General features: G+C 35.8%; 1 protein-coding gene and 1 long non-coding RNA gene across 3 annotated transcripts in view; one reads left to right on the plus strand and one right to left on the minus strand.

Moving 5' to 3' along the window:
* On the minus strand, window positions 1–27,317 carry LOC113187319 (uncharacterized). The gene is made up of 3 exons (XR_003301402.1): window positions 27,233–27,317; window positions 23,010–23,154; window positions 1–579 (listed from the first exon to the last, which is right to left on the minus strand). It is a non-coding gene; the product is annotated as an uncharacterized LOC113187319 (long non-coding RNA).
* The window catches only part of Lama4 (laminin subunit alpha 4), a 135,171-nt gene that overhangs the window by 101,278 nt on the left and 6,376 nt on the right, over window positions 1–27,517 (plus strand). For both annotated transcript variants that reach the window (XM_026395057.2, XM_026395058.2), the window contains 17 exons: window positions 1,278–1,417; window positions 3,303–3,476; window positions 4,109–4,254; window positions 4,873–5,035; window positions 5,884–6,017; window positions 6,898–7,069; window positions 9,474–9,605; window positions 11,171–11,313; window positions 12,119–12,257; window positions 12,715–12,852; window positions 14,509–14,642; window positions 15,741–15,905; window positions 16,945–17,098; window positions 21,578–21,765; window positions 23,013–23,202; window positions 24,112–24,267; window positions 25,080–25,239. In XM_026395057.2, coding sequence (XP_026250842.2) covers window positions 1,278–1,417; window positions 3,303–3,476; window positions 4,109–4,254; window positions 4,873–5,035; window positions 5,884–6,017; window positions 6,898–7,069; window positions 9,474–9,605; window positions 11,171–11,313; window positions 12,119–12,257; window positions 12,715–12,852; window positions 14,509–14,642; window positions 15,741–15,905; window positions 16,945–17,098; window positions 21,578–21,765; window positions 23,013–23,202; window positions 24,112–24,267; window positions 25,080–25,239 — 2,628 coding nt within the window. The remainder of the gene's footprint in view (window positions 1–1,277; window positions 1,418–3,302; window positions 3,477–4,108; window positions 4,255–4,872; window positions 5,036–5,883; window positions 6,018–6,897; window positions 7,070–9,473; window positions 9,606–11,170; window positions 11,314–12,118; window positions 12,258–12,714; window positions 12,853–14,508; window positions 14,643–15,740; window positions 15,906–16,944; window positions 17,099–21,577; window positions 21,766–23,012; window positions 23,203–24,111; window positions 24,268–25,079; window positions 25,240–27,517) is intronic.

Raw genomic sequence — 27,517 nt, forward strand, 5'->3', positions numbered from 1 at the left:
TCTGAATTTAGTTTGGCTCTCGTCAGAAGCTTGCTCTTGCCCTACCGCTAATGCTCAGTGACCATGGTCCTGCCCTTAGGCAGGAGAATACACAAGAAAATATTCATTCTCTGGTCCAGTGGTTCTCAAATACTATTGTGCATCAGAATCCCCTGGAGGCTTGTTAAACCCAGGTTGCTGGACCCTACTCCCAGAGTTCCTCATTCAGCAGGTTTGGGATGGGTCAAAGAATTTGCATTTCCAGTAAGTTCCTTTTGAAGCTGATGATACTGGCTGATGATACTTGACCATACTTTAAGAATCACTGTTCAGTGGCTGAAAATTTGAAAAAAGTAGTGCCATCTTCTGTAGTTTAGGTTTCTCTCATCAAGTTGCATCCTTGTGACTTGTGCTCTTTTCTATGTGTGCATTATGCATTCCAAGGGAGGAAAAAAACTGCATATGATCAGTCACAGGCCCCCATGGAGGAAGTACAGCCACACTAGGCTAGATCTAGGGGATTGTGTACTCCATCCCAGCCAAGTCCTCTTTTGCTATCCCCCACACCAGATGTTATTTTGTTTTCCAGGAGCTCCAGGCCTAGAAAGAAAAAGAAAAAAGATCAGTAAGGTCTGCTTGCAGAATCTCCCTTGTCTGGGCCTAGAGACCATAGCTGCCCACACTCAACTTGGCACAGCTGCCATTTTCTGGGTGCTACCTAGTTTCCTCTGTTCAGTTCTGCCTCTGCAGGACAGTAGAGCAGCACTGTGATATATGCACAGACATCCTGGAAAACAGCCTTTTTACCTCCTTTTACCTCATGAAAATTCTTTTCTTCAGTCGTATCAAGTTATATTAGAAATGCAAGCAGAACCTGTGCTGTATGATTAAAGGAACTTTAGTATGTTTGTCATGGGTCCTCCTCTTTAGGAATTTACATTATATGTCAGCATGTTCCACATTTATAGACTATGTACTACAAATGTGACAAGATAGAAACAGATTATGCTTTGGGATTTACTATAAATTTGGTAGGATTAAAAATAATTTGTTATACGGCTGGGGTTATAGCTCAGTTGATGGAGCGCTCACCTAGCATGCATGAGGCACTGGGTTCTATCCTGAGCACCACAGAAAAATAAAATAAAGGTATCATGCCCATCTACTATAAAAAATATTTTTAAAAAATAATTTGTTATAGATCTACCAGAGGTAATCAGTGTTGTCTCTTCACTTGATTCCTGAAATATACCTAATATTGAGACATTCACTCAAGTGATTAACTTTTATTGTTGCAGTAAGAAATCTGACAGAGGTCGTCCCTCAGCTCCTGGATCAGCTTCGTACAGTTGAGCAGAAGCGCCCTGTAAGCAATGTTTCTGCCAGCATCCAGAGGATCCGAGAGCTCATTGCTCAGACCAGGAGTGTCGCCAGCAAGGTAACTTAGGAAAGGAGTCATCAGTCACTTGGTGATAATGAGATTGTGATGCTGATCCAGGGTCTGGAACCTTCCTATTATATTATCCAGCTCAGTAGGTCTCAGTCCCATTTGTTCATTAGAATCCCATTGAAAAATAAGCCAATTCCTCATCTTAACCACAGAACAATATATCAGGATCTCTAGATGAAGGGCTCAACACATGTATTTTTTTAAAGCTTCTGGGGTTTTTCTAAATCTGTAGCCAGGATTAAGAACCACAGAGTTTGACAAATCTGATATTACAAATCAAGAAAGCCCCAATTAAAAAAAAACACTCAATTTAATATCATTATCATTTGTTATTTTAACAGCCCTTTAGTGCAATTAGCATATGGGATAATCTTGCCCATCTGTCCTACCTCTTCAAGAAATTCTCTAGTACAACATAGATTATGTGAAGCATTTATTGCCCACTCTGCAGGCTTAACTGAGGAATCACATACAATACCAGCTAAGAGGAAGAAACTCGGGGACCCTCTTCTGAGATACTTTCACAGAAGCAATCTAGCAAGCAGATAACTAAAGCCAGTGTTGGTAGGGACACATCTCCATGTGACAATTAATGTACTCAGTGTGACAAAGTAGCACTCATTTTTGGACCCTTTTTTTTTGTTTTTATTTTTTTAATTGATCTATAGACCAGCCTTATTCTTTACAACCAAATTACATGATTTTATTTCTCAATTAAAAACTGGCTTCAAAAGACTATAGGTCCTAATTACTGACAGAAAGAAGAACAAGGAATCAAGTATTTTATAATGATAAAGATTATTCTTGGTAAATATATCCAAATTTTAAATGATAAGTGATAAATAGTCCTATACCATAAATTATCTTATTTGGATATCCCAGTGAACACTTCAAAGAAAGTTTATCTTAAATGTACATTAAGAAATGACATTTTAAAAGCTAGGTTTCTGAGAGTGATTTCTCATAACACTATATCCATGGAGTATAACCTTGGGGTCTTAATTACCTAAAATCATTTTCTAAAGAGAATCTGGGCCTTACCCTTGGGAACCTACCCATTCTCCAAAGTGAGGGGCTTTTTCTGTAGACACACCTCCTGCTCAGACTCTCCATTTTTACAAAAAGACCTCAACTCCACACTGCATGATAGTATGTTAAGATGTATTCATCTTTACTCAACTGGCAACATAGAACAGCTGTATTCTAGACACTTAGGAAGAGATTCTGATACTATCAACATCAGCCAAATCAATGTTAACTGAGGTAGACACATCTAATTATTCAGAAATATTTATACAAATGGCATGAGTATACACAGTCCATCCATTTCTGAATACTTCAAAAATCCCCTATGAATCAGATCAGTTTAGCATATCACATAGGGCCTCTTAGAAATGAGCTGAAACAGTGCTTTGTTGTTATGCCTTTCCAAGAATCAGTAGAAGAAACATGTAAGGAATTTGTCATTACCAGTAGCATACTGATAGAATCAGGGACTGCAACATATATAATATCATTCTTACAGCAGATTTATTATCCTTACTTTACAGATGAAAAACTGAGAGTTAACTAAACTCGTTCATGATTAGTAGTAAGTGGCACAGCCAGGCTGCAAACCTGAGAAGCTGTGTCTAGACTCTTCTAGACTGTGCAGGTGCAGTCAAGGGTGTTGCCTCACAGCCTCACCCCATACTCCTTTTATGGTGACCTGGGAAGAAGTTCTTGGTACCCAAGACTAGTTAACACTTATAAATAATTCTTGAATACATTTTAGGAGTCTTGTAAGGCTCTATCAGAAATGAGGGAAGACCAAGGAAAAGCTTTCTGCCCATTTCTGCAGAGTACTTTTAACAGAACAATTTTGTAACCCCAGATTCAAGTCTCCATGATGTTCGATGGCCAGTCAGCTGTGGAAGTGCACCCCAAAGCCAGTGTGGATGACTTAAAGGCCTTCACATCCCTAAGCCTGTACATGAAGCCTCCCATGAAGCAGCCAGAACTGTCTGGAACCACAGATCAGTTTATTCTGTATCTTGGAAGCAAAAATGTAAGAGCATGAGGAGGGGATAATATGGAAAAAGAAAATTGCTTTTTCTCTGACTAAAACAAAGCTACCTAGGGGGTGGAAATTCACAGTCAGGTAACTCAAAAAGTAGAAATTATTTTAAGGCAGGATTGAAGTACTGATTTAAGAGCAAAGTGGTTCCTTCACTACAAGGGATATTTCTGGGATTGTTTTCTTTCAGCATCACATTACTGACAAGTCTGAACCAAGCATTTTAAAGGCTTTTTGAATAACAGCAAACTATGCTTGCTGCTTAATCCTGTTTGTAGACATATAGCAATTGGCATTGTCAGGATGCATCATATCCCTGATTAGCCTGACAACATTAGTACACTCCTGGAAGCCATCAAATCTCCACAAGCATGCAGTTCCTTTCCTTCCTGTCCAGGATGCACTTAGAGCAAGCATAGGGACAGCAGTCTCTGACACAGCCACAGGAAAGCTGGGTTGAGAAGAGCTGATGCCCAGTCTAGCAGAAGCTTTGGCTGATTAATTCCAACCAGAAGTTGCTGTGTATGCCAAAGTATTAGGGTTGCTGATTGTGCTTTTAAAAAATGAAAATTGCTAATACTCATTTATATAAATTTTATTTAAGTGACTTATTTATATTTCAGGCCAAAAAAGAGTATATGGGTCTTGCAATAAAAAATGATAACCTGGTGTACGTTTACAACTTGGGAGCAAAGGATGTAGAGATTCCCCTTGACTCCAAGCCCGTCAGTTCCTGGCCTTCTTACTTCAGCATTGTCAAGATCGAAAGGTAAAATGAACCCATGACACACAGCTTTATGTAAACATTTCATAAGAAATCTGTTGAATATACTCACACAGGCTTCCTGTGGATGTTATAAGTAGCATTTTATTCCTTTTGATTTTTGCTCATTTTTCTTTCATTATTTCTATACTCTGTCCCAAACACCTTATGGACAATAAAAGATTAGAAAAAATGGTCACTGTTTCCAAATAGTAATCTGATTATTATTTTTTTTTAACCTGGCCATTCCATGAGATAATCCCAAGAATGAAATGTCTTTTTCCCCTTCCCCTTAATAGTTAATAGTCTATAGGTGTTTCTTTTCTTTTCTTTTTTAAGAGAGAGAGAGAGAGAGAGAGAGAATTTTTAATATTTATTTTTAGTTTTTTGGCGGACACAACATCTTTGTTTGTATGTGGTGCTGAGGATCGAACCCGGGCCGCACGCATGCCAGGCGAGCTCGCTACCACTTGAGCCACATCCCCAGCCCTATAGGTGTTTCTTAATGTAACAAAATCAAATCACCAATTTTGTGATGAAGGAACATTAACATTTTTGACCTTAAGAACCTATTTCCTACAAATTATCAGGCTAAGAAAGAGTGAATATTCCTTCTCTCAACAGGGTAGGGAAACATGGCAAGGTGTTTTTGACAGTACCAAGTCTGAGTAGTACAGCAGAGGAAAAGTTTATTAAAAAGGGGGAGTTCACCGGAGTTGACTCCCTGCTGGATCTGGACCCTGAGGACACTGTCTTTTATGTTGGTGGGGTGCCTTCAAACTTCAAGGTAAGCTATCCACCTAAGGTTGACTTATTAAAAATCTACAATTTCTATCCATAAAACCTAAAATGATACAAGGAAGAAACTTGATATCATTTTGAGAGTTCGGCTCAGTGGGTACTAGAATTCCACATCAGGATCTATGAGTCTCTGCCACCTATATTTTTACTGTCAAAAGCTTTCATGCTATAGCTAACACTTGAAGATTAATTAATTTCTTTCTGATATGTATAAAGGTGACTAATATTACTCCCAGCTGCTGAAGGAGTGTCTGTGCCTTGTGGTGTCACCATGACTTGGATCTAGTCTTCAGCTTTGCATGTGGCAATTTCAAAAACTCTGTTATCTAATACAAGCATGAGATAAAGTGTATGGGATGAGAGAGAGTAGGACCTTGGGGAGAATTTGAGACCTGTTGAAGGGTAGATAAAGGAAAGGCCCAAAAAGAGTGGAAGTCAATCTAGGATTTCCATTCCAGAACTATTACTTACTACTGTGGGCACATTATTGAATCTAAAAATTACTTTCCCCCTCTTTATATGAGAACAGGAACACCTGCCCTACAGAGCTGGTGTGAGGATCGATTTTTATCATTAATTCACTGTCTAGCATATACTGCATTTTCATAGCCTACATTCAACAAATCCTACCTTCTCTGCTAAGATCTATATAAATGACATATCACTGCTTAGCTAAATGATTTCTCAGAGAGTAGACACAAACCTTGGCCTAGACAAGATATGTATATCAGTGGTCAGGTCTCTCTTGATGTGTGTTTAATTTCACTGCCTGTTCTGTGGTGTTGGGATGAAACTTGACCATGGGGTAATTGACTTTATCTGTCTTTTGCACAGCTCCCAGCCAGCTTAAATCTGCCCGGCTTCACTGGCTGCCTGGAGTTGGCCACTTTGAATAATGATGTGATCAGCTTGTACAACTTTAAGCACATCTATAATATGGATCCCTCCAAGTCAGTGCCCTGTGCCAGGTAAGAGACAGTTAAGGGTACCAAAGACTTTGATAGTCAGGCTAGACCAGCATCAGGACAAGTATGAGTCAACATGCAGGTTTTCAAACTTTTCTTTGGGGAAAACAATTATGAGACCACACAATAGTCATGCTTGAAACTGTTGAGTTTTCTCTGCCACAGAGGAGTGCACACAAGTATTTAAAGTGTTTACTAGTTTGAAGCTATGATATGAGAACCCGGAATTTCCCTGGAGACTTCAGTTTCTTAGTGCATAGCATGGAGAAGAAATCCACTAAAAACAATTAGCTTACTTGTTGTAGTCAGCTTTTATGCTGCTCTGACTAAAGGACCTGACCAGAACAACCTGTAGAAGAGGAAAAGTTTATATAGGGGCTCATAGTTTCAGAGGTCTTGGTCCACTGACAGCCAGCTTCATTCCTTGGGGCTCAGGGTGAGACAGGACATCATGGCAGAAGAATATGGCAGAAGGAAGCAGTTCACATGATGATCAAGAAGCAGAGAGAGAGAGAAAGACACCACTTACCAAATACAAATATATGCCCCAAAGCCAAGTCCCCAATGCCACACCTTCACCAGCCCCATCCCACCTGCCTTCGGTTACCACTCATTTAATCCCATTGGGTGATTAATTGACTGATTGGGTCAAGGCTCTTGTAATCCAATCATTTTTTTCTGAACCTTCTTGCATTGTCTCATACGTGAGCTTTTGGGAGACACCTCATGTCCAAACCATAACATTATGAGTACTTTTCCATGTGGACAACAGAACTTCATTTAAAATGTCCACAGAAGATGCTCTGAGAATGGGTTCAAAGGGTCTCACCTGAAAAGCCCAACTAAACTATAATGTTCATCCAACCCTGAACTTCCATTTCAGAGATAAACTGGCCTTCACTCAGAGTCGGGCTGCCAGTTACTTCTTCGATGGCTCTAGTTATGCTGTGGTGAGGGACATTACAAGGAGAGGAAAGTTTGGCCAGGTGACTCGCTTTGATATAGAAGTTCGAACACCAGCTGACAATGGCCTTGTGCTCCTGATGGTCAATGGAGTGAGTAAAATAACTTCTTTATTTCCTTTGCTCTCTGCAGTTCATGTTTCCAGGAACCTTCCCAGGTTGAATGTGCCATGCCACAAACCAAATTTCTAGTTAAAAAACGAAAATCATACATTTTTTTTCAGGGAAGTATGACAGCACACCTGGAATGTATTTCTCTAGGCTACACTTTTGAGTATATATTACATATGCCCATTTTCTGTATTTTAAAAATACAGAAAAATCAGCACCAAGATCTAAAATGTCACAGTGTATGCAAAAATTTCACAATGGTCTTCTAAAATTTCCAAATCATATATTTCAATTGGCTTTTTTAAAAAACCTTGACATATATATATATATATATATATATATATATATATATATATGTGTGTGTGTGTGTGTATTTGTACCCTTTATAATGATATAGATGTACTATATACAGATGTCATGAAACATTTCAAAGTAGTAATTAAAAACAACCAACAAACTATATAAAGATAAAATATTAAATAAAAATGGGTAAAATATTTAAAATAACAATAAAATTAAATTAATATTTTTACTAATGATACCAAGACACTTTTGCTCTCACTAAAGATTATTTTAATAGCAACGTTAGTGAAAATGATATAATTAAGTATGCTAAATATTTTTTAGACTCTTGTTGAATTCTTTGTGATATAGTGATTCAAAAGTCAGTTTATTTCAATACTGTTTTATTGGCTGTCATAGCTAGATAAAATGCCTCACAAAAATAAAAAATGTGAGACACATATCACTAGCTGTGCCTACTAAATCATATGCAGTTTTTCAATCTCATGCACCAAATGACAAAGGTAATCTTTGAAATTTCGCTGGAACATTTTCTTTTTCCTTATGTCAGTTCTTGCTAGTTAATCATATATTGTATCATTTTTCAAAGTTTAATGAAAGAATTCAAAGCCATTGAAAATCTTCATCCAAAAGATTTTTAAACAGATTTGAAATTTCTCCACACCAATGTTTTAATAGTACAGACATGAGAGTATTTTATAGAAAGAAATGCTTAAGTTATTTTATCAACAAAATCATCAACAGAAAAATTATGAAACATCTTTTTTAAAAGCCATCTTTCCACATCATAACTTTCTTCATAAATAATACCCTTGCCTTGGTGTGAAAAATCAAGTGTGTTTATTTTTTAAAAAAAATAACTAGGTTTCATACTACTGAGGGACATTTGTCATCACAAAGTTCAAATTTAGCATATTTCTTTTTATAGCAAAAAATATGTAACCCTTTAAACGTAGCAGTATTTTTAGTAATTTACAGGAAGTAATAAGCAAACATCTATGTGTCCCAAAATATTTTAAATATTCTATTATTTAAGTCTTATCACCCACAAATCCATGTAACTAGGAACAGATAAACTGCAATAAATTATAATAGGCTAGAAGTGGGTGAGAGGCCACCTTGAACCCTTCAAGTATGGAACTTTCCCTGAGAAGCCTTACAGACCACATGAATCCTATGTAAGTCTGGTAAAATAAATGAAATGAGGGTCCAAGACGAATAATTCATGCATTAAATATCAAGGATTTGTTTATTTCTGAATTTTAATTTTTAAAATGAGTATAAATAGAAGTTGAAATGTTTTCTTCCTAAACCCCAATGGATTGTTTTCCACACTATCAGGAATACTCAAACTCCACTCAGTAGATCACTTTCCATAGAATAGCAATTTACCACAATACTTTACTTTCAAATTCACTGAATTCTTTTATGTATAAACTATTCTCTGAAACAAACAAAGCTGACCACTAAATTACTTGAGTGTTACAGAATTAATTTGGTTCTTCAACATCATGTGGTCCAGGTGTATAATAATTCCATATTTATTTACATAAATCCAGTGAGTCAAAATAATACAGAAATAGCCTTATTTGCCTTTTATCATTATTAATTGATATTTGGCAAGAAGGATTCTTTTCAACATAACTTGAAATTATTTTTCAGTATGACAAATTTTCATCTTAAAATGAATGCAGCTGCATCTTTTAACCTGTTACAGCTTTCAAAAGACAAGGCAGTTGAATAATCATAGTATATTTATATTCTACTATTTGGAAATTTTTTAAAGATCAATGATATAGACTTAAAGCTTCATTCATTAATTTTTAAAGTAGAATAAAAATGAAAGAAGATTGTTATTTTAAATTATGTGTAAATACTAACACTTTGTATATTAGCATGAGAAATAAATATCTAATAGGGAAGTAGGTATTATTTTTATTTCATAATAAGAATTTTATGAGACCCTTCAAATTCAATAATGTCAATACTAAAAAATTTAATGTTACATCTCAAACTCAGCTAAATCTGACTGCACTTTGATGATAACAGATGATCCCATCTTACAACTTTTTTCTCTCTACAGAGCATGTTTTTCAGCTTGGAAATGCGCAATGGTTACCTACATGTGTTCTATGACTTTGGATTCAGCACTGGTCCTGTGCATCTTGAAGACACATTGAAGAAAGCCCAAATTAATGATGCAAAATACCATGAGGTACTGTAGTTGTAGTTTGGGTGGCTTTAGTTTGGGTCTGGGTTTTTGTATCTAGAGCTATTGATCTAATCAAATGGTCAAATGAGACAGGTAAGACAGTAATTAAAGTGAAACTTCACATCTAAAGAGTGACTGAAGAGCCCTCATCTACTCAAACCTGGGGAAATATTTGCTTTTAAATGACTGGCTGGTCTTGTCATATCAATATTTCTAATAAAAAAGTCACCAAAATATTCCTTTTGATTATTTCATTGACCAAAAGACTCCTGGTTAATCTTAAATAACTTAATTACAATAGAGCACCTATAGAGTTCTATCCATTTGTTGAACATGCTAGAATATAGATACAAAGCCATTTTTTTACTTAAACTTTGAGCCCCACTAAATGTAAAAAGTAGTTAAATAAAAATAGAATTTCATTTTTAGCCAATTATCTAGATTTTAGAAAATACTAGTTTTCCTTAAATGAGAACCTAAAAATAATGTTCTTGGGTCTTGAACCACAATTACAATTTACTAAAAATGTACTTCATCTATTTTTGTTAACAAGAACTTTAAATATACAATTTAATGATGCAGATATAAAACATAGTATATCTTTTAATTTGAACCAAAATTGAGGGGAGGACCAGAAGTTATATTTCCTTTTTTAGTTCAAAGTCCATAGTCTTCATAAGGATGGATCCCAATAAAAGAAGATTTTAACTATTTCTCTGACTAGTATTTTTGCCTATTCATTAGAATAGCTCAATGTGTCCCAAAAAAATGACACCTGTCAAAGTGCAGTCTCAAATCTAGAACACACTCACTTGAGAATGCAAATAGTCACCAGAGACTGGACAGTAGGGAAAATGAGGAATTGTTCAATAGGTACAAAGTTTTAGTTGTGTTAGATGACTAAGTTCTAGAAATCTGCTAACATAGGACCTATAGTTAACAATAACTCAAAATTTGTTGTTGGGGGTATAGCTCAGTGGTAGAGCCCTTGCCTACCATGCATGAAACCCTGTACCAGTACCTCAAAAAAAAAATTAAGAAGGTAGACCTCATGTTAAGTGTGCTTCATACACACACACATATACACACAGAAAAATAAAATTAGGGGGAGCACAACTTTGGGAAGTGTTGGCTATGCTTATGATAATACTCTGATGGGTGTTCGCTTATGTGCAAAATTCACTGAATTAATTATGTGTGGTTCTTTGTTTATCAATTATACCTCAATAAAGCTGTTTTTGTTTTGTTTTGTTTTTTAAGAAGAAGAAGGCACCTGCTATAGTCCTTTCCCAAATCCCTTCAGAAGGGACAGGAGAAAATAAGTCTCATGGCAAAATTTTGCTTAGGTCCAATTCCTCTTCACATAGGCATCCTTCCAAAGGAAATGTGAACTGCTGATTATAAAAGTGTTTTTGTATCTGAGTAAGAAAGGAAAACCTATTACCTATTGTGTAAACAAACAAGCATAAGGACAAGGAAGACCAGCTGTTACAGCCAGCATAATTATAAAGAAGTCTTCAAAATGCTGATAATTAATTGATAAAGACTTCCTGTATTGTTTCTCCCAGATCTCAATCATTTACCACAATGACAAGAAAATGATTTTGGTAGTTGACAGACGACATGTCAAGAGCATGGACAATGAAAAGATGAAAATACCCTTTACAGATATATTCATTGGAGGGGCTCCCCCAGAAATATTACAATCCAGGTAATTTTTTCTTTAGTTAAATAGCTGTTTGTTTCTAATGATATACTGGTGTGTATTCAATATCCAGAAGAGATTCAGTAACAGGTGTAAGCATCCCTACCTGCTACCTTTATATGCATTACTAAGTGCAGGCACACATTCATATACCTGCAGGTCCTTTGCAGCCCATTCTTATAACCTCCCTAAGTTAGCATCTCATAGATGTAACTTACAGGTTATTTAAATTATTGCATTGCTCTTAGAATATAATATAATGCAATATTTCTTTTGACAAGAGCAAAACATGTATATTGTGTAAAGATGAAAAAGCATTGTGTTCAATTATTTTTGGTTTAAACTTAATTGATTTTGAATGCTCTAATAGTATCTGCAATACTTATCTTCAGGTTATCCAAGGGGTTGTGAGTTATGTATACTGAAATATTATTCTAGTGTATTCAAAAATTCAACCTTACTGTAGTCAATTAATAGAATCAGAGACTATAAAACTGAGAGGGCACTATGTGTGTGTGTGTGTGTGTGTGTGTGTGTGTGTGTGTGTGTGTTACATAATCTGTATGTGATAATATAAATTAATGGATTTTGAAAACTATAAAGGTGTAAACAAGTTGTCTTGAGTCAAAATAAAACTCCTCAATAGGCAAAGATTAGACATTGCTGTGTTCTTGTCAAAGAAAGCTTGAGAACATGAATGATTATAAAGCCATTACAAATAACTATAAATAAACTCAAATTGCATAGCCTATGTGTTCAGGGTAATGTCACTATTATCACCATATCAGTGAAGATTCCTTTTCTTTTCCAGGACCCTAAGGGCACACCTTCCCTTAGATATCAATTTCAGGGGATGTATGAAGGGTTTCCAGTTCCAAAAGAAAGATTTCAATTTACTAGAGCAGACAGAAACCCTAGGAGTTGGTTATGGATGCCCAGAAGACTCTCTTGTAAGTAACATTCGGTCAAAAGCTTTGAAATAAATAGACCCAGAATCTCAGAAGCTGGAAAAACCCTTTTAGCTTTTCTGAGATCCTAGGTACATCTTGAGTTTCTTTCTGCCACCAGCAGAAAGAAGAACCATTAAGCTAGAAAGGCTGTGAAGCTCCTCTGTGACTTGTGCAGTTGCTTTAGGTTTTTGTGGGTGAGGCATCTGAAGCCCAGAAAGGCTGCTTGAGCATCACTAATCACTTAGGGTGAAGGAAAGTGAAGAAATTTCTAACAGAAACCACATCCCTTAAAAGAATACAGAGGGAACGCTGGCATGCCTGAATGCCACCAAAAACCATAAGTTAAACCCTGAACTACTATATAGAAACTAGTGAGTAAGGCCCTTTCTATATGAGAAATTGACATAATAAGCATTTACAATTATAAATTATTATATTCACTTTTGTTGGCACACAGATATCTCGTAGAGCATATTTCAATGGACAGAGTTTCATTGCTTCAGTTCAGAAAATATCTTTCTTTGATGGCTTTGAAGGAGGTTTTAATTTCCGAACATTACAACCAAATGGATTACTGTTCTATCATACTTCGGGGGTAAGTATTTGTTGTTCCCTTAGGAAACTTCTTTGTGATAAGTGTTTTAACTATGAATGAATTTTTATTAAAAGTGAGTTTCTATTCAGATTTTGATTTACACAGACACATGCAGAATGTCACATTTCAGACACTGTAAAATATTATGTGTTTTATACGTCAGGAGTTCTTAACCTGAGATTCACAGACCCATTGCTTAGAAGAGAATTTAAGGAGTCTGTGAACATGGATATGGATGGTAAAAAAAATATATCTTTATTTTCTGTAGCTAAAATTTATCATTCTTCAAATATAAACATGGCAGTAAGCCACAATAGTGTTAGCAGTACCTGTGACTTTGTCATGAAAAGAAATCACAAATGATTTTATTTACATTACAATTGTGATAGATATTTGCAAATATAATTTTTGTTCATGGCTACTTCCAATTTTAGAAGTAATTAGGTCTTCTACTAGATCCTATTATTTAATGCCTTAATCAAGGAGTGTGTACATATATATGATACCATAACAGATCTATTGCTTTAAAATTTTGAATACTATTTAAATATAGTTGATTTCCTTTCTTCCTGAATAGTCTGTCTTTAAAACATTATTTTATGAAGAACTCCATATGTATAACCAAATTCCCAAAAGCATTCATGACTCAAAAAGAAAATCGTAAGAACCTCTCTATATTATGAAGAAACACATCTGTGATTTAATCTTAATAGAAAAGAACATATATACTTCGATGTTCTTGAATTTTTCTTAATATGTTTGAGCTTAGCTTATAAACATGTTATTTCAAGAATAAAACTAAAATATGTATAGGTTTGGTGACCCTAAGATCCAACTGATGAATCTCAGAGTGCTGTCACACTAGTATATATACTAATGCTCCCGATCAGAATTTTTGAAAGCAACTTTATATCCATCACATTCACATTCAATTTAATTTAAGTAGGTAGCATCTGTGAGAATTTTTCCAAAGTATTTTGTTGGACTTCTGTGCCCAAAGCTGCTTCGGATTACCCTGATTAGTTAAAAAGCAGGGTTTTTAATTCACAAAAAGTAGTTTGTTTTGAATAGAACTCAACTCAAGGAAACTGTGCACTGAGGGTTGACAGAAGTTGGTGCCCATATAAGGAAAGAGAAGCAAGATTATTATCTGCCAATATTTTAAGACAAGCAATAAGCAAATTCATAAAAAGGAGTAACTTCTGCTTTTTGAAATTTCTCTTCTGCCTCTATGTTAAAAAAAAGTGAAACATTTAAAAAGCCAAACTAATAACTTAACTCTTACCTAGTCTTCTAGCTACATCCCCAAGGAGATTCAAATATTGCCTTTTTGAAAGGAATTAAATGAGACTGATGATAGAGTAGAAATGACTGAGTTAGGAAGATGACTAGGACAACTCTCAGAATAACAAAATCACCAACATTTTCAGCTCAAAATGTAGAAGTATCTTTTTTCCATTGAGACATGTCTAATTTTGTAAGCAACACCAATACAAGCAAAAGTGGGGTTTTTGTTATTATTCATTGAAATTGCTGGGCAAGAAATTGCCTATTCACTGTGTATTCCTTTAAGCAGTACTCTTAAATAAATATTTAAACTGTGCCCAATTTTTAGGTCCCTGCACTCCCTACTTAAAACCTGTGCTTGCATTTCAGTCAGATGTGTTTTCCATTTCGCTGGATAATGGTACTGTCACCATGAATGTCAAGGGCATCAAGGTTCAGTCGGCAAATACGCAGTACAATGATGGGCTGTCCCACTTCATCATAACCTCTGTCTCACCCGGAAGGTATAGCTCCTCACCTAATGTTCTTCCCACCATGTGTCTTTATTTGTAAGACATGATTCTGTCAAATGCCACTGTGAATAATAGATTATTCTATTGCTTTTCTACTGTTTAAAAAAATGTGAAAGGAACAGATTTGTGTTATTTTTCTTTTTTTAAAAAAAATGCTATTACTTTTTAAGACATGCCAAATAAATCATCATCAAGTTACTTAAAGGATTTTTCCCAATAAAATGAACAGTTACAATCTTCTTGAGGGCAGTGCCTACTCACGCTATGTACTGAATGGATTGTAATGTGTTGTTGCACATAGAAGGAACTCAGCAAATACTGGTCTTGTTTAATAAGGATGGTGGAATGTGATAGACATCATTATCCAAAGTACATGTATGAATTGGATGTCAACATACTTTATATACAAACAGAGTTATGAAAAATTGTGGTATATATGTGTAATAAGAATTGTAATGTATTCCACTGTCAATTTTTAAATCAATTAAAAAAACAAGAGAAAAAAATAAATTTTAAACTGACCAATTAAGGATGCTACATTTGTGGCCACATTTTAAAAGTTCTGGCTTTGCATTAAATTGCATGATCCTGTATTTTCTTTTCCATAATAAGAAAATAGGAAATAAACTTCTGTTGTAGTTTGATGCTCATCTATGTCCACTTCTGGTTTTTGATGTCCACCCATCAAAGAAAATATTAGTAGGCATTTTCTAGACTCCATTTCCAATAAAGACAAAACCACCCAATGTACTTTGCAATCAAAATGATCTCCCACAACTGTGATTAAGTGATCACCGTGAGGCGTATGTGTGTTTTTTTTTTCTCCACCCAAGAAATAATACAAATGATTAGTTGTTTGACCTTCTTGCTCTAGGAGTTTAAATTCCAATGGTTTTGGGGGCAGGGGTTGCATATAGAACTATTCAACTATTTTATCCTGGGCCTCATGAAGAACCTGGAAACTCTTTGTTTTTTCATTAATCAGATGTTACATTTCAGTTCCATAAGAAAACCTGCTTATTTAACTAGAGAGAAACTCAAGGTAAAATGGTAACTGCTCAGTATGTAAAAAAGCTTTTTATTTTGCAGATACGAACTCATAGTAGATAAAAACAGAAATGTAAATAATAATTCTTCCAATGGGAAAGCAGAACAAATTCAAGAAGGTGAAAAGAAGTTTTACTTCGGTGGCTCACCCATCAGTCCCCAGTATGCTAACTTCACTGGCTGTATAAGTAATGCCTACTTTACCAGGTATAATATTTTTATTACCTAGTTTTATTCAAGCCAAAGAGAGTGAGTTTCTTTTATGGTTAACAAGTAACTTAATAAAAATAGGAGCAGCTCAGAGGGCTTAGATACTATATCTTTTGCTATGATATAGGATTGGTTTATATGGCATGAACTATTTCATGGACTCCAAAAACAGCACACTCTGTGTAGCTTTCCAACAAACCAGCTCTAAAATAAAGCAAGCCTTGAGAAACTAAAAAAAAATTATTACCAATAAATCTATACAGTTGATTTTAAAAGATCAAAATAGTAGTGAAAATATTTACATAATTAAAGTTGAGAAGTGTGAAATTGATCAGAGGCACTAGATGGCAGTAATTAAAAGCTCATATGTTTTTGAACAAATGACATACTTGGATTTGTGTGTAGGGTTTTTTTCCCCCTATTATATTTGTATTACTGTGGCTAAGTAAACCTTCATTTCTGTACCTACAAGATGCAGATAGTAATAGTACTTATTTGGTAGACTTGTTCTACAGAATAAATGAAATAATACACATAAAGCACCATGCACAGCACCTATTACACAACAGCCTATAAATATTAGATGTAATTATTTTGCACTTATTATTAATGGTGTACTATAGAGTAATATGCCAAAATCTTTGTTCAAAGTTTAATAAAGTCTTGATTTAATGCATGACTTTTTAAAAAGCCATTAATCTTAACAAAGACAATAAAAGTTCCTCAAGTGCAAAAACAAGCAAGGGAGACTTTAGTGCAGACAAAGAAACACAGAAGTAGACCCAGTTGTCCAGAGTGTGATGAGGGAAATAACGTTCATTTGTCAAAAAGTGTGGTGCCAGGTACATGGTTGATAATTAATTGCTCAAATGATAATTTCAAGGATTCTTGTTAAGATAGTGACAGGTAAGGACCCATCCCACATGCAAAAAAAAAAATTTTTTTGAATTGTCAGAGTTCTTTGACTGTCATAGCTTTCATCATATAATTCTGAACAATGTTTTTAAAGTTATTTTTTCCTCCCTTACAAATACAGGTTGGATAGAGATGTGGAGGTTGAAGATTTCCAGCGGTATTCTGAAAAGGTCCACACTTCTCTTTATGAGTGTCCCATTGAGTCTTCACCATTGTTTCTACTTCACAAAAAAGGAAAAAATTCCTCAAAGCCTAAAACAAGCCAGAATAAGAAGGTAAAAGATACTGCTGTGCAGATTTTCCACCTGCCCTCATATTCCATGCATGCAACTCTAGACATGATTGCCTTATAGAATTTACTCTAATTTGCAACTATGTACATATGAAAGATAGAATTCTTGCAGTATCAGATATTCCAGTTTACTAGCTTTGTCGCCTCCATTCTTGTTCTCAAAGAAACATGTCCAATCACCTGTTTACTCTTACCTCCAACTACTTTTCAATGCAATGGTTAAAATTGTTCTGTTATTAATTTGCGTAAATCATATTTATTGTTTAGTACTACTATTCTCTAGTATCATTTGCTTTCATATAATTATCTCAAACTTTGTTACAATCATGGAAATTATTAAAGTCTGTGATTTTTACCCTGTTTCCCCTCCTTCTTGACATTTACTTCAACCATTTATGTGCAAGTGATCTATGACATAATCCAGACCTGTTCCCTCATCAAAATCTTAAGTTTTAAAATTCTATTCTCTGATTACTATTCTTTCTCATTCATTTAGTATGTGTGTTATTTACCTTCATTACAAATGAAATCCTAATCCCTTCTCATTCTTCCAGTAATGGTCTAATTTTAACATTGCACTCAGATGTCAAGGCTCCCATGCTGGCCCAAGCCATTATTATCTCTCATCTGAATTACTGTCATAGTCTTGGAATAGATTTCCTCACTTCTGCATTGTTTCCTTAGGGTCTACTCTCAACATGACACCCAAACCCTTATAACTATAAACCATATCATGTCACTCCTCTGAATTCAGAGTAAAAGCCCAAGTTCCTGCGATTCATAAGAGGCCCAGTGTGATCCATACCCCTTTCCCTCTCTGAGTCCCTCTCCTCCCACTTGCCCACCTCATTCACTCTTCTGCCCACACCAGCATTTTTACTATTACTAAAGTAGGCCACCTGCACTTCCACCTTAGGATCTTTATTCAAGGTTTCTTTCTACCTAGACCATTCTTCCTCCAACTTCTTGGATCACTTAACTCTTGACCACCTATTTATTACCACAGCAGGCCTCCTGCCTCCTACCAGCACTACTGATATCCTTTGCCCTTTTCTATTTGTTCTTTTTTCCTTAGTGAAGAATATAGCTACCACACTTAATGTAGCTACGTGAAGCTTGCTAGATGTAGTTTTAATAGCTACTAAGAAAAACGTGTGGCCTCTGGTTTAATTTTTTTTCAAGGATTAAAGGATTGGTATTATAATAATTTATTTTTGCAATCATTATCTAATATTCCATTTTATGCATTGTTATAATTCATTTAACCACTAATAGGCTTTCAGCTGTTTCCAGTTCCCTACTTTTATAGGTGAACATTCTTAGACATAAATCCTTGAGTATACTGCTGAATAAGTATTTAGGATAGATTCCAGGAGGTAGAATTACTAGATCTAGCAAATTACTTTCCAAAAAGCTAACACCGATTTGTTATTCCCCATGGATACTTGAGAATATATGTCTTACCAACTATGTTCTAGACTTACATTTTTTCATAGTTTGTATGTTTCAAATTTAATTGGGGAAACAATTTCTCATTTAGTTTGTAATGTAATAATGAGTATTTTATGTAGTGCAATGGACGTCCTTAAGGAGTATCTAGCCAGCTAGTGTCTTCTCCAAGAACTGATTCTTTACCCACAGGGTAAGTCCTATCACCTCCCTGGATTTAGATGATTGAACCAGTGGAGATCATGTGAACTAAGCTGGACTTGAGATTCTGTTCCTTGGAATCTTAGAACCTAGAGAGCCTAGCTTGAGCTGGTGATTGAATAGAAAGCCCTGAGAACTGTATGTTAATCATGCACAGATAAAGCAAGCAGTTTTCTAGAAAGAATGAGAAGTTGTCCTGCTGAGAAAGAATAATGAAAGCAAACACTCTGAGAGACAAAGCTGATATAACAGAAACCTCCAAAAAAGGAATGCTCTGCTTTCCAATTCTTGCTTCTGGCCCCCGGTGGGATCCTGCTATATCTGATCTTGGTTTATATAAGATAGCACCATATCCCTCTTTTTCTTCAATAGCTCAACTAGCTTAGCTAGTATCTCACACACAAACCTCTCCCCCACCAAAAAAAAAAAAAAATCTTGCTAAACTGAACTTGGTACAAGTAGGATGATATCTAACAGGCCCTTGGAGAAAAAAAATTATTCTGGTTAAGTAAATGTCATTGGGATTTACTAATAACCCCCACACATATAACTCTTAAATATAATCTTTGTATTTGAAGTAATCAGTTATAACTTGTCTTTGTCTTTTTGATCTGTATTAAGAGAATGGAGGCACAAAAGTAACAAGTATCTGGTTACCATATAGCAAGACACCAGAGTTTACTCATTTTTGCTACAGACAAAAAACAGATTCTACTTGGTCTATGCAGTCCCACACTGAGGCAGAGTAAGGAAAGCTAGTCAGTTAAGACACCGTGGTCCACAGAACCCCATGCTTTGCTGAGCCCCTGGGATCTAATTCACTGTTGCACTCTCACCAAGGGTAAGTGAATGCACTAATTGAGAAAGCGTGAGATCTTCTCTACCAAGACAGAGAAAATAGAGAAGACTCAGAGTTGGGGGAAGTCCACAATCCCTATCAAACCCATACTCTTACCCCTACCCTCCAGCCCCTGTGTAAAACATGTCAACGCTGGGCCCCTCAATGAAACAAAGGTGGACATATTTCCCATTAATATATTCTACTAGTATTGGAAAACAGCATAGGGTATGGAAAAAATTTCTCAAGATATATAGAGGGGGGAAAAGTCTACCTGTAGGCCCACTCTAGCTCATTCTGCAATTTATGGCTTGAAACTATGGCTATTCCATGTAGGTGAGGCCTGAACCAAAAACTATTGATAACTGGGTATATTTCTTCCATCCAAGAGAGAAACCTTGCTTTTGTAGCAGCAAGTCAGTTTCTGGGTTCTGATGGCTATGTTCGGAAGGGAAGAGGAGAAAGTGGGAACCAAATGGGCTTTTCTTTAGGATGTGTGTATCTATGAGGCCTATCTCCCTTTCTCCAACCTAACCACCACTGCAGAACCCAACTGGAGGAACTATTGTTCCAGGGTAAAGTCACTGGTACAACTATCTGCCCTTTAACTAACCTGCCACCATACCAAAATTTTGAGAATAATTCTGGGATTTGGCTGGAGCACTGAATTTTTTGGAGGTTTTAACTTTTTCTCATATGAGATTAGGCATTTCATTATCACTCTGTTCCAATCTGCATAATCTGCATTACAGATTCCAGAAATTTCACATTACTTTGTTCTGCTGGTAAAAACCCTCTGAGATTTCCAGAACAGCTGTGGATTTATTTTTATGTGAATAGTTCTTCAAACATTTCAATGGGAATTAGGGATGGGGGGATGTGCATAAAATTGCCTTTTCTCATCTAACCCTGTCTCTCCTCCTGTTTCTTGCTGTGTTCTCCAGTCCTCCCCATGACAAACATTCCCTCTCCTATCAGGCCAGCCTTTGCTGCAAGCCATCTTCCTGAGTGGGTCACATCTGGCCATTCCCTGCTTTTAAAACCTGTATGCCTCCTTATCACCTAAAAAACAAAACTCAACTCCTAGCACCTAATATCCTTTATATCTGGCACCAACTTGTTTTCCAATTGCTAATTATCTATCTTTCTCCAAATTGATTTTCAGTTCTTGAAAAAACAAGGATCATTTCTCACTTTTATGTTTCCCACTGCGTACCACCCATGGAAGACATGCCAAAACAATGGTTCTTTCCTCTCCACTTTAACCACTAATAATAGATGGTTGCTTGAATAGGTGAATAAATTATTAAATGATTGAGTTTATTTACATTTACTTTTATTTTGCTTCAGAAATTAAGACTAATCATTAAATATTGGCCTATAGTTTTAAAACTTTAAATTTTAACATCAAAAGTACAATTTGAAAAGCACAATATAATGTTTAGGTTGTTCTGTATTTATTCTGTCACAGATTTTGCCACATATCCTATCACCAAAACTATTCTTAGGTATTTTAAAGATGTTGCTAAGTATCTTAACTTTTTACATAGCATGTGTAAATAATAATAATGTGTGTTAAGGTGATATTGTTGCCTACATGAGGGTTTTAGTTGATTTTCTCAACGTTATTTTATTGCCACTTTTCCATTTTCACTATTACTTGGGATGTGCACTTAATTTAAATTATAGTTATCTCTATAGCTTCAATTTATCTCTGCTTTACTGTCACAAACTCATGTGGGTTCGTTAACATGGTATGTTTTTGTTGTTACTGCTGCAGCTACTGCCACCATTTACGTATGGTGTAGGGGGAGAGAAGAGAGGTGCCTTCTATTTCATGAATGAAAAATACATTAAAAAATGCCTACTTTATTATTTGATTATTGATATTAATGGTGAGGACATCACAAATTAATTTTTGCTGCTAGTGTATCACTTTTATACCTTAATTTGGTTTATTCTCTACTTTTATAGGGAGAAAAAAGTAAGGATACACCTTCATGGGATCCTGCTGGCCTGAAGTTCATAGAGCAGAATGTTCCCAGAGACTCTCTTTGTCACCTTTCCAATCGCCCTAAAGCAATAGAGCATGCCTATCAATATGGAGGGACAGCCAACAGCCGCCAAGAGTTTGAACATTTAAAAGGAGATTTTGGTGAAAAGTAAAGTAACATTCTATGCTTCCAGAAACTTAACCTCACGCTCCATCTTTGTTTGCCATATATCAACTTTTTTCCTATGATCTTTCCTTTCTGAGTCACTTTAATCTGATTATCATCAACGGGTGTTCTAAATAGTATAATTCATGCTTTCTAAGAAATTATGTTCTCTGTGACTATTTTCCCCAAATGAAAGATACATAAACAGCATTCTCCCAGGAGTTTGCAATGTTTGATCAAAAAGAAATGATAATCAAGGACAGGAAAAGGGGGCAAGTTTCAGATGACTCATAATTTAACCTTGGTATAATCCTCACTACCCGACACAAATTGCCTTCAGATTGTAAATGGGAATGCACCTGAATTTCTAGGTTAATTGGGAAAGACACTGAAAATACAAATACATGTATATGTCCATGGCCCTCCAGCTGTCTCAAACCCATCACTTCTTCACAGCATTCCAAAAGCCTCCAACTATTTACTATTATTGAAAAACAATTTTTATAGCTTTAGTACACAAATATTCTTATGTCATCTACTTCTATCAGTTATACCAGGGAATGCATCTAATAATAAAACTCTAAATCCTTCTAATTTGCTACTTACCTAATAGAAAGAATCAGTATTTTGTATTCTTCAGGAAGAATTTAGAGTTAATGAAACTAGAAGTTATAATTAAAGTTATAAAGTTTATTTTATTTGTAAAAGAACAACTGATAAATATATCTTATACAAACTTGGAACTAAACTTCTAGAAAATTTTCTTTATATATACATTTCTACACAATGGGTTGGCTGCTTTTAAGCATGATATACACTGATTCATTTTTACTTGGAAAATTTTCAATATGTAATTTGGATAGTACACAAATAATATTATTTCTATAAAAATTTCTACATGTATATTGATAATCACTAGTATTTTTCCATACAGATAACCTTCTTTAACATAGAATTTTTACTAAGTTGTAACCATATTGTCAGAGAAAGACACAATAAGATCCTTAACTAAGACAACATTTCCATATGTGGAAATGTATCACTACTATATAATGGAGTAGGAAGAATTTACATTTTTGAACTAACCACACTTACCCATATTCATTAGTAAAACTAACAGCAGTAATGCTGCTTGGGCTAGATAGAATGGCTGCTTATTTATTCTTCCTTATGCTACATTACTTTTAGAAGTGAAAGATTATCCATAGTCTCATTTTACAAATGGTAAGCTTTTTCTTTTCACTTACCAGATCTCAGTTTTCCATAAGTCTGAAAACTCGTTCTTCCCACGGTATGATTTTCTATGTCTCTGATCAAGAAGAGAATGACTTCATGACTCTATTCTTGGCCCATGGTCGCTTGGTTTTCATGTTTAATGTTGGCCACAAGAAACTGAAGATTAGAAGCCAGGAGAAATACAATGATGGATTATGGCATGATGTAAGTTGAAGGCAGAGAATAGCATTAATGGCAAATATACACCACTGTCTGAAAGATTGACTCTGATACTCCACCATTGGTCTCTAGAAATAACCTTTTTAAAATTCTGCTGCTTTACACTCAGAGTTTAATTTCAAAAATGTATTAATTCCTTATAAAATTCTTAAATGTACTTTTTAAAGACAGGCAAAGGATGAGTATAATTATTTTAACCAAAGACTCAGTAGCCAATATAAATGGAAGCTTGGTTTCTAATAATTTTTTACTTGAGTTTTTCCCACTGCCTAGAGGTTTCTAATTTCAACAATTATTATTGAATGTCTTTTATAGGCTTTTATAGCTGTGGAAGATACTAAGTGAGTAAATCTGTAAGTCAAGCCACAGAGGGGGAACAAGATGCATTACATTTAGTTACAATAACTTTTAGAGAAGGAGAGACCATGTGAGCTGGTTAACTGGAAAGAGCTTCACATAGATCTCTACTAAATATAATCAATTTTGAGAAATTAAGCCTGTAGCTTTAAATCATTCTATCTAGGGCTCAGAAAATATACAGATAACTTCCTCTAACACATGAAGTGCTGAAGCCAAGGTGAGCCAGGAAAATACACCCATGTATATATAAAGCAAGGACTGGGGACAATCCCCAATAAAGACATATGATGTAAAACAAAACAGAATAAAATAAAGGATGAAGTTTCTGACATTCCAAAAACTAGATAGCCAGAAGTCTACTAAACAGAGGAAAAGATAAAACTCCTGACCTTCAGAGAAAAGACCACCTTTTTATGAACTTTCTGCAGATTTCCCATGGTGTTTCAACTTCAGAGTTGGGAGCAGATATAGAACAGCCTTTTCCTCCATCTTGGGATTTACCTAAGATATGCTATTTTCTTTCTCTCTATCCAGGTGATATTTATTCGGGAAAAGAGCAGTGGTCGACTAATCATTGATGGTCTCCGAGTCCTAGAAGAAAGTCTTCCTCCTTCTGGAGCTGCCTGGAAAATCAAAGGTCCCATGTATTTGGGAGGAGTGGCTCCTGGAAGGGCTGTAAAGAACGTCCAGGTAAGCCAAATGGAGCTAAGCCAAGCCATTGACCTTTAGGACTGGAAGGTCACTTCATCCAGGCCCCCATTCCACACACAAGGAAACTAGCATAGTTTTTTCCTAAAATTGTAGTTTTGCTGAAGTTGGAACTTCAAAGTGAGTATTGTCCCACAGGCAGTCTGTCCACCTCAGGACAATACAAAGTCGGGAGTGACCTCTTGATTTTAAAATAGAGGTGAGATGAAAAGTTCCAGAGGTACAAATTATCATGAAAATCACATCTTATGGAGAATCTTATTTGTTTAGCAAATACCTATATTTTTAATATAAAGAGATACCAAAACCAGAAAGCAAGTCATTCCATTATTGTAATATTCCATTGTATTATTTTAAAAATGTTTCAGGACATTATGTAAACTATAATCTTATTATAGTTTATGTAAACTATAATTTTATTTCTTAACACACATTCACATATGGAATTTGTAAATGTGTAAGGAATATGGGTACCCAGAAAAGAAGTGAGAAAATAAGCATTATTTTTAGAGTTTAAAAATCAAAAATATTGCATCTCTAAAAAGTTGCTTAGCAATAAAAGGACTACATTGAAGAACTAAACTTTAGTTAACATAAATTTGTAAAATGTAAAATTTTTCATAATTCCTATAAACTGATGTTATCAAATACAAAATTCCAGTCTCGAAAAACTAGTTAAAAAGCAACTCCCCAGAAAATTATTAATTGTTCAGATAGTTAAAATAATTAAGGAATTACTTGGTTTCTCATGAGTGTTGAGAAAATGGATTTTAAAAAATGTCTTCTTCTTTCAGATTAACTCAGTCTACAGTTTCAGTGGCTGTCTTAGCAATCTCCAGCTCAATGGGGCCTCCATCACATCTGCTTCCCAGACATTTAGTGTGACCCCTTGTTTTGAAGGTCCAATGGAAACAGGAACTTATTTTTCAACAGAAGGAGGATATGTTGTTCTAGGTAACACGAATGCTGTGACTTGAATGTGGTTTACCTTCACTTAAACTCATGTTAATGCTTGATCTCCAATGGAACAGTGTTGAGAGATGTTGGGACCTTTAAGAGATGGTTAGGTTGTTAAGAAAGATTAACGCTTTTCAGCCAGGCACAGTGATGCACACCTGTAATCCCAGCAGCTCAGGATGCTGAGGCAGGAGAATGGCAAGTTCAAAGCCAGCTTCAGCAATGTTGAGGTGCTAAGCCACTCAGTGAGACCCTGTCTTTAAATAAAATACAAAATAGGGCTGAGGATATGGCTCAGTAGCCAAGTACCCTTGAGTTTAATCCCCAGTACACACCCGCCACCAAAAAAAAAAAAAAAGATTAATGCTTTTCTCATGGGGTGAGTTCTCACCCTTCAGGCACTGAATTGGTTATGGCCAGTGGTTTGTTAGACCGTCTAGCACCTCCCCTCCCTCACTCTCACCCTCTTGTACGCATATCCTTTCTACACAAGCATGCTTGCTATTGCCTTTCCATTTCCACTATGTTCTGGAACCTTCCAGTCCCCAGAACTCTGAGTCAAATAAATCCCTTTTCTTTATAAATCATTCCATCTTAGGTATTCTGTTATAGCAACAGAAAACTTGAAAACATGAGTCATGGAATGCTTTTTCCTGGAGGGAACATCAGGCTCAGAGTAAACATCAGGCTCAGAGTAAAAACTTAATGTGCCAAACTTGGGGCTGGAGATTAGACTAGACTCATTAGTAGAGCACTTGCCTAGCACCACAAGACACAAGGTTCAATCCCTAGCACTGGCAAAAAAAATTAAAAACTAAAATAAGGCAAAACTCCTCCAAAAAATAACCTCTTTTTCCAAGAACCACCATGGTTCCCTTCCACTACGCTAAATCAAATCTGCAATTCCTACCTGTTGCTCTACCTTCCCCAGGTTCTTCAGTCCTGCAATCTTCTCAAAGCTGGTCATCTTGACATCTTTAGAATTTCCTGTGCTGTTCCATGACCTGATCTGTATTGGCTCTTGGTTACCTTGCTCCTGAAAGTCTTCCCCTACTCCCTCTTAACATGAACCATTGTTCCCACTAAATAAAATTCCACTTTCTCCCTCTGCCCTGCAACACTAGTAGATGACACTATCCTTCAGATATCTTATTTCTGGGTTTTTATTCTCCTCAGTCATTACTCTCTTGCTTATTCATTCAACAGTTTTTATTGTGTGCCCCCTGTATGGAAGTTGCCTTGCCAGAGGATGGAATATAATTGTTTTCACAATAAATAAAATCATAAACATTCTATATAACAATCACTGAGTGTGAGGAAGATAACAGAGTAGGTGCTGGGAATGAGGATAGAAGAAGATATAAAAGCACATGTCTCCTATTTCAAGGCACTCAGGTACTCTGTACATCCCCTGAATAAAGAGTATGCAGCAAGTATGCTTTCTTAGACTACCACAATGTTCAAGAGAATAACCAGCATTTATCTTTCCTCTCCTTGTCTGGCTCCTAAGTTTTCTTTCCTTCCCTGTCCCACCTGCTTTACTCCTACTAAAGTACACATTTCTTAGCCCTTCCCTGAATTTCAGTGAGAAATCTAAAGGTGTCGACAGCTTGAAATTCATAGCCAAATGCACAATTTATGTTCTTTTCCATGAACATTAACAGCTGGAACATTATTAAAGTGATTTATAAAGAGACACATCAAGCAGACACTATTAAGATGCCCATGTGTTCAGTGAGCCTCTTGGAGTGAACACAGCTATTCTTAATAAAAATTGTTTGGGTTCATCATAATAACAGCTCCTAAATACTTTTGCTGCTCTCATTCTCTCCTCTGAAATGCTTTGCAGCACTGGCACAAGTTAGTTCTTTAAGAATTCTTTCAAAACACAGATCTGGTCAAGTCATCTCCCTTGATAAGTGACCACAAAATAAAAACAAACTTCCATCTTTGAGCATTGGAGCTCTTCCAGGTGTGGATCCCCACTCACCATGCCTGCTTCTGCCCTTACAGGGACTATCCAGCCACCCTGGGCTTCACTATGCTGTCCACATGTTCCATCCTCTGTAGCTGGGTCCAAGCTCCCTCCTCTGCCCAGATTGTCCTGTCCTCCTTCTCACTCCTGAAATAGTAAATGGTGCTGCTAGTTGGAATTCATTTCTCTTCCCCTGAACTTCCATAGCACATAGAGTATTTTTAGTGTGCTGGCCCCACCTCCATGCCCCACAAGAGTGATATGTTATTTATATTAGTCCCCTGAGTTTTATGTGGTGTT

Source organism: Urocitellus parryii, chromosome 8 (assembly GCF_045843805.1).
Source record: "Urocitellus parryii isolate mUroPar1 chromosome 8, mUroPar1.hap1, whole genome shotgun sequence".
Taxonomy (NCBI): Eukaryota; Metazoa; Chordata; class Mammalia; order Rodentia; family Sciuridae; genus Urocitellus; species Urocitellus parryii.